This window comes from Heptranchias perlo, chromosome 7 (assembly GCF_035084215.1).
Source record: "Heptranchias perlo isolate sHepPer1 chromosome 7, sHepPer1.hap1, whole genome shotgun sequence".
Lineage (NCBI taxonomy): Eukaryota > Metazoa > Chordata > Chondrichthyes > Hexanchiformes > Hexanchidae > Heptranchias > Heptranchias perlo.
Genome location: NC_090331.1, coordinates 64,396,533 through 64,409,901, shown reverse-complemented (window position 1 = coordinate 64,409,901; position 13,369 = coordinate 64,396,533). Strand labels below are relative to the sequence as shown.

General features: G+C 40.7%; 1 protein-coding gene across 1 annotated transcript in view; it reads left to right on the top strand.

Moving 5' to 3' along the window:
* LOC137323798 (nuclear envelope integral membrane protein 1a-like) overlaps positions 1-13,369 on the top strand; it is a 35,735-nt gene that overhangs the window by 5,637 nt on the left and 16,729 nt on the right. Inside the window, exons 2-5 of the mRNA XM_067987741.1 lie at positions 4,654-4,757; positions 10,331-10,568; positions 12,125-12,197; positions 12,654-12,744. Of these exons, the coding sequence (XP_067843842.1) occupies positions 4,654-4,757; positions 10,331-10,568; positions 12,125-12,197; positions 12,654-12,744 (506 nt within the window). The remainder of the gene's footprint in view (positions 1-4,653; positions 4,758-10,330; positions 10,569-12,124; positions 12,198-12,653; positions 12,745-13,369) is intronic.

Here is a 13,369-nt window from a genome sequence, read left to right as displayed (position 1 = left end):
AGGGAGGACTGAGGACGGACTGAGGGAGGACTGAGGACGGACTGAGGACGGACTGAGGGAGGACTGAGGACGGACTGAGGGAGGACTGAGGACGGACTGAGGGAGGACTGAGGACGGACTGAGGGAGGACTGAGGACGGACTGAGGGAGGACTGAGGACGGACTGAGGGAGGACTGAGGACGGACTGAGGGAGGACTGAGGACGGACTGAGGACGGACTGAGGGAGGACTGAGGACGGACTGAGGGAGGACTGAGGACGGACTGAGGGAGGACTGAGGACGGACTGAGGGAGGACTGAGGACGGACTGAGGACGGACTGAGGGAGGACTGAGGGAGGACTGAGGGAGGACTGAGGACGGACTGAGGGAGGACTGAGGACGGACTGAGGACGGACTGAGGACGGACTGAGGACGGACTGAGGGAGGACTGAGGGAGGACTGAGGACGGACTGAGGGAGGACTGAGGGAGGACTGAGGACGGACTGAGGGAGGACTGAGGACGGACTGAGGGAGGACTGAGGGAGGACTGAGGACGGACTGAGGACGGACAGAGGACGGACAGAGGGAGGACTGAGGACGGACAGAGGGAGGACTGAGGACGGACAGAGGGAGGACTGAGGACGGACAGAGGGAGGACTGAGGACGGACAGAGGGAGGACTGAGGACGGACAGAGGGAGGACTGAGGACGGACAGAGGGAGGACTGAGGACGGACAGAGGGAGGACTGAGGACGGACAGAGGGAGGACTGAGGACGGACAGAGGGAGGACTGAGGACGGACAGAGGGAGGACTGAGGACGGACAGAGGGAGGACTGAGGACGGACAGAGGGAGGACTGAGGACGGACAGAGGGAGGACTGAGGACGGACAGAGGGAGGACTGAGGACGGACAGAGGGAGGACTGAGGACGGACAGAGGGAGGACTGAGGACGGACTGAGGACAGAGGGAGGACAGAGAGGGAGGACTGTCCGCGTCCAACGACATCCAGATCGTGGACACGGTGTTTCCGAGTGCATTGGTCTCAGGGGGAGGGGAGAACAGTCTGTCTGTCTCATGATCAAATACCCTCTCCTGTTCATACTGGTACAGGTGATGTGTGTTTCATATGTTAATATAACTTCGTTTGGCCAGCCCCCCGTGAAGCTGCAGCATCTTTAGGGATTTTTAATGTTTTCGGAAAATAATTCTGCAGTATTTTATCTGTATTTAATATGGCCGTGGTGAGTCTTGATCCTCAAGATAAAAATTGGCAAGTCATTTCGAGAACAGTAACAAATAGGTGCAGAGAAGGGGAATTTAGCCAACTGTTTGCCTCCCCCCTATTTTAATCTGGCAGCCTTCAGTGACTCTTTACTTCGGAATACATAATTTCCCCCGTTTATTTGTAACTTATACGTTTACATTTACTCCTTATTTAAGCTCATATAAAGCTAAGTAGACAGGCAGCCTGCTGCTAGCCCTCTCCCAATGTATGTCTTTACATATCTAGCAAGGGAACTTGGGATGATTTGCTTTCTGCGTTTCCCTAAAGGGGTCATCCTCTTCCTAACCGAGGGTTGGAAGACTTTGCATTTTCTGCATCTGAAAGAAAAAAATGATTTTGCGAACAACTTACATTGCTAGTTGTTTGTGACTTCGCTGCTTTAACTTTGTACTTTGACCTGGCAGTCTGATAGCTGATAATCTGGCAGTGTCATAGCAGAACAATTATGGGGGGGGGGGGCAGAGAACTGCCAGTTGCACAGCATGCTATGATGCTCACTTTTCTGGAGTCTGATAACTGCTGATTTGCATATGCTGGAAGATGCATATGGACTTTGAGTGAGGACAGGATTGGGCTTGGCTGTGATATCCTTGCTCGCAAGGAGCCTGCCAACACACACCGTTGAACTCCATAAGAATAATAGCTAGTTGGACCATGACCACGGGGCAACTAGTGTCTGTGGAAATTTATCACAGCAATACCTTCAGGAGTGGAGGAGACTTAAATAAAACATTGGGCTGGATTTTGCTGTGAAAATTATGAGGCTAACAGCACTCACTGTTATTTATGCGCAAATCAGACAAGTGCACATGTGTAGTTAAACCTGAAAATCTAGAAGTTGCTGCCCCTCTGTAAGCTGTGCAAAAATGGCATCTCTTTGTCTGGCTCCCCATTCAAAAGTATTGAATGACGTGAAGTTCCTGTACTGACATCGTAGACGTGGACTAAATGCGCCACAAAAGGTTAGGGCTTGTCCATTCTAGTCTAAGCATCCTTTTAATGGTGTGGTAAGTCTTAATTACTGCCAAACAACCTCTATAGCACTGAAAATTAATTTTTAAAAGTGTGGCGTCTCATTCCTTCAGCTTTTAATTATTGTTGGGGACATATTAAAAAAAAAATTTAACACTTTTTAAAAAACTTTTTTTCTTTCTGTCTTTTTTATCTCTCTTAATCTAATCTTTTGTTCTCATTCTTTATTTTGCTTTCTGTACCTGATTTGACATTGAATTCACTATTCTAATTTACACTTCCTGGTTCATACTCTGTGCTGTTCATTAACGATTCTTCAATCTGATTGGTTAAGAAGATACACAGATACTTGCCCTGTTCACACAGGTCCCAGATGCCCAGTAGAGGGTATGCGTGCCTCTAATTTACAGTAACTTGCCATGCAAAACCCCATAGAAAGTCTATTGGTAAGTGTAAGTCTAACAAACGGCTACTGCCATTCATTCGCCGCTCATAGCAAAATCCGACCCTTTGTCTGTTGGCTTTAAGGGTCCTAAATTAAATGTGTTTGGGCACTGACAATCCAGTTGACAGTGGACATGGGCCAACAGTATAATCTGTTCAGCACTAAGGTGTCATTCCAGCTCAAAGATGCCACAGGATGGTTGGTATGGAAAATGAGGAAAAGAAATATCACACTAGTACAGTTGAGCTGCTTTTCTGAGATTGGGGCTGAGGCCTCATTGGGTAGTGGGAGCATTATTGTACACTTTGCCATGCCATACCTGACCTGACTGTGCTTGACGCTAACCAAAGTGGGAAATGTTCATTCTGCAGCAGTAACATTGCCCACTTTAAGCACAAAATTCACAAAAAAATGTAATATATTTCAATTTGTTAAAATTATTCATACTTTTTTAAAAACAAGTATACTGGAAATAATCATTTTGCTGGTTTCAAATTATAGCATTAGGCTTAAAGTGCCCTATAAGACTCTCAGCAGATTTATATTTAGCAGAAAAATATGGGCTATTTGTAGAATATAATATTCTAGAGTAGGAGAAATCCTATTTTAAATGTCACTTGATATGGATAATTTTGTGAGGTGGGGCTCCCAGTCTAGCCCTATTATGTTTTAGCCCTGTCTCTAACCTGTGTTCCCATCCAGCTAGGCTCCATGCTTGGAGCAGAGCTTTGCAAAATTACTTATATATTTAGTCCCTTCAAAAGTGTAGAAAAGACCAATCTGGCTAGCTGATGTAATGCATTGTTGGGTTCAGTTTGAGGGAACAATGGAGGTGTATGATGAAATCAGGTTAGGATGCTGACTTTGAGGACGGTTGGGGGCAGGGGGCTTGAAGGAGGTGGTTTGTAGTGGAGGTTTGGATTTCTCTTGCCTCGTTAAAAATTGAATGGAAGAAATGATGCCAAGTAAAGTGTCAATTTTGTTTCGTTGGTAGCACTCTTGCCTGTGAGTTTGAACGTCGTGGGTTCAAGCCTCACTCCAGGATTTGAGCACATAACCTAGACATCAGTTCAACACTGAGGGAGTACTGCATTGTTGGAGGTGCCATCCTTTAGATGAGATGTTAAACTGATATCCTATTTGCCTATGCTGGTGGTTCAAGTGGATGTAAAAGGTCCATGGTGCCATTTGAAGAAGAACAGTATGTTTTCCTGATGCTCAGGCCAACATTTCTCCCACAACCAGCATCATTAAGCACAGGTTAACTGAGCAATCATCTTGTTGCTATTTGTGGTAGCTTGCTGTGTGCAAAATGGCTGATGTATTTTCCTACATAACAACAGTAACTGCACTTGGAAAGTACTTAATTAGATGTGAAGAGTTTAAGGACATTCTGAGAGATGTGATATAAGGTATTATATAAATGAGTTTTTAAAAATTTTAATTGAGGAATTAAATCATTCTTATTTTCATGCACGCGCAGAAGACGAGGTCGTCATTTTCCAAATTGGCCTTCAATGGGCCTATGGAAAGTGAAGGTAATGTATAATATAAATACAGGGGAGTCTTCACATAGATCAGATTGTGTTCCCGTCCCTCAACTAGCATACAATGTAAATGGTCCTACAAAGTATAAAATACAGTAATGAGATAATTGGGGCAATCTATTAACTGTACAGTATTTAGAAATCTACTGCAATTCAGAAGAACACAGTTTTTATTGAACTTTTTTAATTGTATTACTCATTTGAATAATACCAGAAAGATATACAGTCAAGGATCTCTGCTGTCATAAATTTAACCTGGAAAATCATCTTCAGTGTTCTCATCCTGTGAAATTAGTTTTTATAGGCATTTTATTTTAGAAAAAATGTTGTCACTGCATTTCAATCTTAATTTTTCAATAAAGAGCAATAAAATTATGTGGAGCTTCGAGTTATAATTTGTAACAATTGTAATTTGTTTTGTTGCAGAAATGTTACATGAAGGAGAGGTATACCATGTAAACAAAATGGAGCTGTTTTGTTATGAATTCTCTCAAAAACCTGTATTCATGGATTATTGGTCAGTGGTCAAGGTAAGATACAGTATATGATTCTCATAAGCTTTACATTACAGAAGTGCTCATTTCATCTTGAGGTAAGAGAAAAGGCATCTCCTGTTTTGGCATCTTTTGTTCATGTGGGTTTCAAAATTAATTGTATATGAGGATTCAGTAGAAAAACAGAGACAGACAGATAGACATTGGGAGACGGTGACAGCACCTCAAAAACGAGACTCTGAAGTTCTCAGCAATCGATGATGGTATAATAGACAATAGCCTAGAATTGTTGCCTAAAAGTTTTTATAGCAGCCAAGGTGCCAGCCTTGGCTCAGTGGTAGCACTCTCGCCTCTGAGTCAGAAGGTTGTGGGTTCAAGCCCCACTCCAGAGATTTGAGCGCATAATCTATGCAGCACTGAGGGAGTGCTGCACTGTCTGAGGTGCCGTCTTTCAGATGAGACATTAAACTAAGGCTCTAATCTGTCCTCACAGGTGGAAGTAAAAGATCCCACAGCACTATTCGAAGAAGAGCAACAACAACTTGCGTTTATATAGCACCTTTAACGTAGTGAATCACCTCGAGGCATTTCATAAGAACGTTATCAAAGAAAATTTGACACCTAGCCACATAAGGAGATATTAGGACAGGAGGTAGGTTTTAAGGGGTGTGGAGAGGTTCAGGGAGGGAATTCCAGAACTTAGGGCTAGGCAGCTTAAGGCACAGCTGCCACTGGCGGAGCGATGAAAATCGGGGATGCGCCAAAGGCCAGAATTAGAGGAAGAGGATTTTCCTAGTGTCCTGGCTAATATTTATCCCTCAACCAACATCACTAACAGCAATTAGGTACACGACTAGATAATCTGTTTGTGGGACCCTGCTGTGTGAAAATTGGCTGCTGCATTTCCCTATGTTACAACAGTGACTACACTTCAAAAGAATGTCATTGGCTGTAAAGTGCTTTGGGACATCCTGAGGTTGTATAAAGCACTATAAAAATGCAAGTCCTTTCCTTTTTAATCCTCCATTATTGCTGATTGGAACTCCTGCTAAAAGCCTTTAGCATCATAGAAATTACAAGCTGCATTTGGCCGTCATGCCTGCACTAGTACAAGCTCTTCAATTGGAACCATCTACTGTAGTACCATTTCTTTGTTATTTCCCTGTATCCTTTTACATTCTTTTCAAATACCTATCCAATTTCATTTCAAATGTCTGTCTGTCCCAATAATTGCTTGTTGTAAAATATTCCAAGTTATAATAACCTGTGTGAATTCTTTTCTTCTTACTTCCCCCATCATTCTTCCAGTGATAATCCTCTGCCTATGTTTCCTTATTACCAATTCACCAATCAGTAGGATCAATTGTTCACAGTTTACTCTCTCAAAATCTTTTATAATTTTGAGGGATCTATAAATTAGTCAAGCACGACATGCTGTTTACAAATCTATGCTGAATGTCCCTGATTGGCCCATGACTCTCCAAGTATGACAACATTTAACAGAACACTTTTGCTATTCTCATTATTACAGATATTTCATTTATATTATAAGCCTACTATTGGCAGTTGCAACAGTCAGCATATCATTCCCAGTCACTCCCATCCTGATTGACTAACAGCTGGGAATGTAACAAGATGTGACTGAGGCTTTCAGGAAGTCTCAACAATCAAATGGATTTTGAGTCAGCACTTTTTTAAAGTTAACAATTAACAAGGAGTTTGGAACCATAATGTGAATATTTATAGCATTTACAGTCAAAAAGATCAATTGTAATATTTGAAAAGTACATAGTTTCTTCAGTAGGGCAAGTACGAATAGAGTGCTTTACTTTTTCCTATATGGTATTTTACACCAGGACTTTATTTGGAAAACTGGCAACAACCCAGAGATTGATTGGCAGTACTGTATTCAATCACTGATACGTGTATTTGTATGTATAAAAGATTATATATCTAACAAAGGAAGCCTCCATGAACAAGAAATTCACAACAATATGTTTGACTATATAATGTAACCTCTTCCTGGAAAAATGACTTGTACGTAACCAGATAGCTATTATAACAATGCTAAATCAATCATACAATTTTTTAAAACTAATGTTTGTCAAACCATAGCAACTTTTTTCTTTAGGCTATTACTATTATCTAATTATTTTACATACATTAACCACAAATCTTGGTGAATTAACACCAAACGCATTATAAACACACTTCAGCGTATTCGTCAGAACTGTTAATCATGCCACATTATGCAATGAGCTTTGTCAGTTATACATATAACATATCTGGTCAGTTAGTAGCAGACTACAGGTATGGTAGTGGAGGCAAAACCCTGGAACCATTTAATGAGTTGTTCGTTCAGTCAAAAGAACAACGTATAGTTTAACCATATTGCAACAAGGGTTATTGTATGATGCCAACATTTTGCTACAGTTTGAAACTTTTAATCCTTTAATAAGTATATTATGCTATAGTGGATCATTAAGCACATACATCTCTAAATAAGAAATTTGCAATAAGAATGTAGCATAGTGATTAAGCAGTACTGTATTTGTGAGCCTAAGTCTGGTAACTCCATGTTTAACGAGTTGCAACTTGCATGTTTGTAGTTATAGATTTTTTTTTGGTACCAATGGCTGTCCCATGTCAGGATTGCAAAGAGGAAGAAAAAATGGGTAACACGTGCTGTGAATAGTGTTGAATAGTTAAGAGTGAAATCGTAAGAAATCTAAAGGTATTAGTAGACTCTGCAGTTAGCATGTCTGATCCCTGTGGAGTAGTAATCGACAAAGCAAATAGGATGCTAGACCATCTAGGATACTAAAGCCAGGATACTGGACTCGCGAAAGAAATTAGGTGATCTAATGGGAACTGTAGGGTAGGTATTGTGGAAGGATGCGGTTGATGGGCTGCAGGCTTCCATTGGATCCTATTTTGTGATGCAGCCAAAATGAGTTGGAGAAAGTTTTGTTTAAGCTGTACATTGCTGTGGTGAGATCATGCTATCAGTACTATGTCCGTTTCTGGTTCTAAAGTACATATGTCCGCTGACGACACCCAGTTCTACCTCCCCACCACCTCTCTCGACTCCTCCACTGCCTCTGATTTGTCACGCTGCTTTGTCCGACATCCACTATTGGATGAGCGAAATTTCCTCCAATATTGAGAAGACCAAAGCCATTGTCTTTGGTCCCCGCCACGAACTCCATTCCCTAGCCACCGATTCCATCCCTCTCCCTGGTCACTGTCTAAGGCTGAACCAGACCATTCGCAACCTATTTGACCCTGAGCTGAGCTTCTGACTCCATATCCTCTTCATCATCAAGACCACCTACTTCCACCTCTGTAACATTGCCCGCCTCCACAGCTGCTGTGGAAACCCTCATCCATGCCTTTTTTACCTCTAGACTCAACTAGTCCACTGCTCTCCTGGCCGGCTCCTGCTCTGCCCTCCGTAAACTTGTGCTCATCCAAAACTCTGCTGCCTGTGTCCTAACTTGCACCAAGCCCCGTTCACCCATCACCCCTGTGCTTGGTAACCTCCATTGGCTCCCAGTCCGGCAACACCTCAATTTTTAAATTCTCATCCTTGTTTTCAAATCCCTCCATGGCCTCCCCCTTCTCTATCTCTAACCTCCTCCAGCCATATAACCCTCCGAGATCTTTGTTCTGGCCTCTTGCACATCCTCGATTTTGATCACTCCACTGTTGGCCACCATGCCTTCAGGTGCCTAGGCTGTAAGCTCTGAAATTCCTTCCCTAAACCTCTCCGCCTCTGTACCTCTCCGCCTCTGTACCTCTCTCCTCCTTTTAAGGCGCTCCTTAAAACCTACCTCTTTGACCAAGCTTTTGGTCACCTGTCCTAATATCTCCTTGTGTGGCTCAGTGTTAAATTTTGTTGATAATGCTCCTGTGAAGCGCCTTGGGACGTTTTACTACGTTAAAGGTGCTATATAAATGCAAGTTGTTGTTTGTTGTTGAAGACGTTCAAGCCCTGGAGGTGGCGTAGAGAAAAATCACAAAACTGTCCCTTATTTTCTAAGGACTGAATGCATGTTGTAAGATTGGTAAACGTGGGCTTTTCAGCCTGTAAAGTAGGTTTCCGAGAGTGGACCTCAAAGGTACTGTATGTTTTTAAAAAAAAATCACGGGATAATGGTACAAGATGCACAGGTTCAAGCTATTGAAAGGCAAATTTACAACTGATATCAGGAGATTCTTCATACCGTGATCAACACATGGAATGGACTTTCAGGTAGGGTATTTGAGGCAAAGAACCCTGCAACCATTTAAGAACAGCTAGCTTCTTTAATAGTGTATTATAGCTACTTTCTGGTTAGATAAGCTAGGATATGCTAAATGGCCTTCCTTATCAGTATCTGCCTTGTAATCAGTGCCGCTAGTACAGTGTTTGGAATGGTACGGTGCACGAAAACTACTTGAAAGAACTGGATGTAAAGTCCTTCTTCTCTTTACTTCAGCGTTGATTTTGGTGCAAAACTAATTTTTTTTCAAGAATGTATCCTTTTTCTCAGTGGGCAGTACAGTTACACTTCTTATCTCACTGATGATTTTATGGCTAAGTTTGGATCAAAAAGTGTTCTCAGTACACTAAATAGCAACTCATTTTCCATTTGGATTTTTTTTTTGTATCACACCTACTAATCTACTGGTCCACACAAAGACAGCATTAGTAAAAAATAATACATGAATTAATTTGTGCAGCATCTAACATAACCCATGGTTAAGTCCTGTCTTCCCTGAATTTGAGATTCTCAAATTGAAAGGCAGAAGATTCACGTGCACTGGTGGAAAACTGAAGCCAACAGAATTTGGAACATGGGAAAGTATGTGACTGGGAAGGAATATGTGACCATTTACAAAATCCATCTCCGTCACCTACTACCTCAATTATTTAACCAATTTTCCTATCTGCTTCCTATAGCCATTCTATTCCATATGTTCATCACACTTTGCATGAAATAGTTAAACCATCGGCACCTTCCCATGGCACTATTCGAAGAGGAGCAAGGGAGTTCTGGTGTCCTGGTCAACATTTGTCCCTGAACCAGCACAATCAAAACAGATTAACTGGTCATATATCATTGCTGTTTGTGGGACTACGCTGTGTACAAATTGGGTGCCCCGTTTTCCTACATAACAGCAGCAGCTGCACTTCAAAAGTAATTCATTGGCTGTGAAGTGCTTTAGGACATCCTGAGGATGTGAAAGGTGCTATATAAGAGTAAATTCAATTGTTCTTTCTCTGTTTGCTAATTTTGGTTCAAACATAGAAATAAATAAAAATCAACACTCACTTTTTCACTAAAATTAGGGAAAACAGAAATTTTGACCTCTGTGAAAAATGACTGAAAAGACTCCTTGTGAAATCTAATTCTTAAAAAGTCAAGGCTGGAAATGATTAATCACTACAGTCTTTTGTTTGTTTATCTTCGCACGGACAAAACGGTCTTGGTTATATGTGATTATTTTCATTCTGTACTGTGATAGACTTACTAAGTAGTTTGGCTTTGGAAAGGTTGTTCAGCCTACAGGGGAGATTCAGAAAATCAAGGTATGCTTTTACAGCCATTACTTTTTCTTTATAGGTAAAAATAAACAGTTCTGGGTTATTGGAGCTTACTTATCCTACAGAAGAAAACATTCTTAATGAACCTGAAACTGTGATAGACTTTATTGTATACTTTTACTATCAAGTTATACCATCTTCAAAAGCACCAGCTTCTGAATTCATCATAAGTGTTGAACGTTTTGATTGTAAAACCTGTTTCAAAGTAAAACCAATGGAGTCTGATATGACGTACACCATATCTGTAACAAGACGACGTAAGTTTTGAAGATTACTTACTAGTTAATCATTCTATTTTTAATGTCACATGTATGACTTCCATGATCTTTGTCTAAAACTATTTCCATGATTAAGATTGCATAGTTGGCCATTTTTTGTTGTTGCATTGAATTTGGTAGCAGTAGTTATAGCTTGGAACATTTTTTACTGTTAAATCTTCACCTTTGTCCCTACCGAGAGCCTCTTCTCTCCATACATCCTACATCAGTTGTAAAAATAAGTGACTAGGAAGCAGACACTTCCCCCCCCAACCCCCCCAACCACCGCCCCCCCATGGAAGACGCCCCCCCTCCCACTTTCCATGCTTTATTTGTAATATCTCTTCTTCACATTGCTGTCACAATGTTTGTAATAAAACAGGCAAAAATATAGAGCTAAACATCTGTTCAAAAGAGTGCTTTTACTAAAGATGCTACTGCATCTACTGTTGCACATATACTGCATCATTAAACTGCAAGAGTGCATTTGATGCCATACAAAATTCTTCCTGCCTCTGAAGTTTAATTTAGCTTGTGGGGAGATTCTATGGTTATCTATTTGATGGTAAAATGTCTGTTTCTGAGGAGCATTTTTGTATTAATGTAGTGAGAGTTTACATTAGGGGTGTTGCTTAGATAGCCTTCTGTTCTGTTCTTAGAAAAAGTTATTATTAGCTTGTTCTTCGATTCAAACACAAAGCTGTTAGCAAAAAAATAGTGTTTGCTGCAACTTTAGATATTTGCAAAATTTTCAGTTTGTTCCCAGGTTTCACATTGGTGCATTACTCAGGAAGGCATTCACATTTTCATTTACGAATACAGTGCTGAGCTACAATATAGTTACTGTATGCAAGCTGCATTCATATAATTATACTATACACAAAGTAAAGATTACATAGTAATATTTGGAGTAAAGTAGAATGTTTATTTTGTATTTAAATGCTATCAGCAATGTACTAGTGAGAAATTTTGTATCAAGATTTGAGAATGATAAAAGTGATTCTGTTAGAACTATGATCAAATGTACAGAGTGCTTTATTCAGGACTACAAATTCACATTGATGAGAATGTTCAGGGAATTGCTAATCACATTTGTGTGAATTAGGAAATTGATGCGAGAGAATTTTTTTTTAAATGGGAAAACTTACTGAATTCACCAATCCTGGATTTAAATTTTGACCACATAAGCAAGTAGTATACATTGTGGATTGTTTTGCAACTAACACATTGTTTTCGATGAATTCTTTTCAGTTTCTTTTCTATGCATAACGTAGTATGGTTTGAACAAATAAAGTCAATGTTTGTACCTGTGATTGCCCATTTGGCTATCTCTTCAGTTCCCGACCAGCCCCCTCAATTTTTCTCGCCCCCCCCCCCCCTTTTGTAAAGCACTCTGAGATGAGGGGAAAAGGGTAATGCAACTTTAAAGGAAAAAAATATTGTGCTGGATCCACAAGAACAGAGTGCTGGAGTCAGATGCACTGATGTTTAGAGAGAGATATTCAACAGTGAAGAGTTAAGCAATTTGAATCTAATATAGTATGTTTTTGTTATAGCCTTTGAGCCAAAGCTGATTTTTCTGTGTGCAGCTGGAATTATCCTGTTCCTTTATGCAAAATCCATTAGCAGGTATTGTATACAAATTACCTAACACATATATGTGTAATCTTCATGCAACACCAAGGCCTACACTGTTTAATGGATTAATTAGCTTTAAATGATCCTAATTCAAATGCTATCTAATTAAGATCCAGCTAAGGACCGGATCAAAAATTATTTATTTCCAGTGTTCTTTTACATTTTGTAAGTCATAAAAAATGAGTGAATAGGAAACTCAAAATAAATCACTGTTGCATTTGTAAAGAATTTAGAATTTATTTTGCCACATTGATGCTCACCGTCGTCTGCCCTGCCATGGCTACAAATATTTAATTACCGTGTATACTGAAAAATTGGAGTAAATGCTTACATTGCCAGTTTGTCTGAATAAAATATTTTCTTACGATATAAATTGTGTTACAAATGACTGCAGATGTGTATCTGTGTTCTCCATAATGATCATAAGTGATGACCCTTCTCTTGCAGGAGTGAATTATTTTATTACTCTGCGGGAGTTACACTGGGAATCTTTGCGATGTTAGTCCTTATCCTCTTGGTTTGTAGAAGGCTAATGCAAGTAAGATGTTTTCCTTTTTAAGTACAACATGTTTGGATATGGACTGTTGAAATGTTTAAATCACATCAGTTGATCTCCCTCAGCATCTGTCTTCCTGTCATTGTCTCTGATCTTCTCACCATGATTCATTGTCTCCCTCTGTGCTTTCTTCCATTCTCTCTCCTTCTCTTAGTCTTTATCTCTCTGTCTTCAACTTTGTGACGCAAGCACCTTCTCCTGTGCTTGTCGTGTGATCAACCCTCCAACTTTCCAGTTAGCAGTTTGTCAGGGCATTGCTGCTCAGCTTAAAGCCATAGCACCTCTCTCACCTGTTCAACATTTGGGCTGAAACCTCTACACCAGTCTTACCACCACCACATGTGACCTGATCCTGTACCAAGCTGTCTGCTTGTGGCTCTGCCATCCTCTCACTGACTGAAGGGCACGGTGACTCGGAGGAAAGAAAATGTAGAAGTAAAATCCCACTCTCTCACAACAGGGTGTCTATCTGTATCTCTGTCTTCTCTGCACCCCAGCAAATAACAGATTCCTTGCGTGGCATGGATTGGAGAAGAGGTGGTATCTATGCCCATAGTATCCCTGAGGAGGAGGAGGAGCACACAAAGATCATCAGGTTGATGTAGGG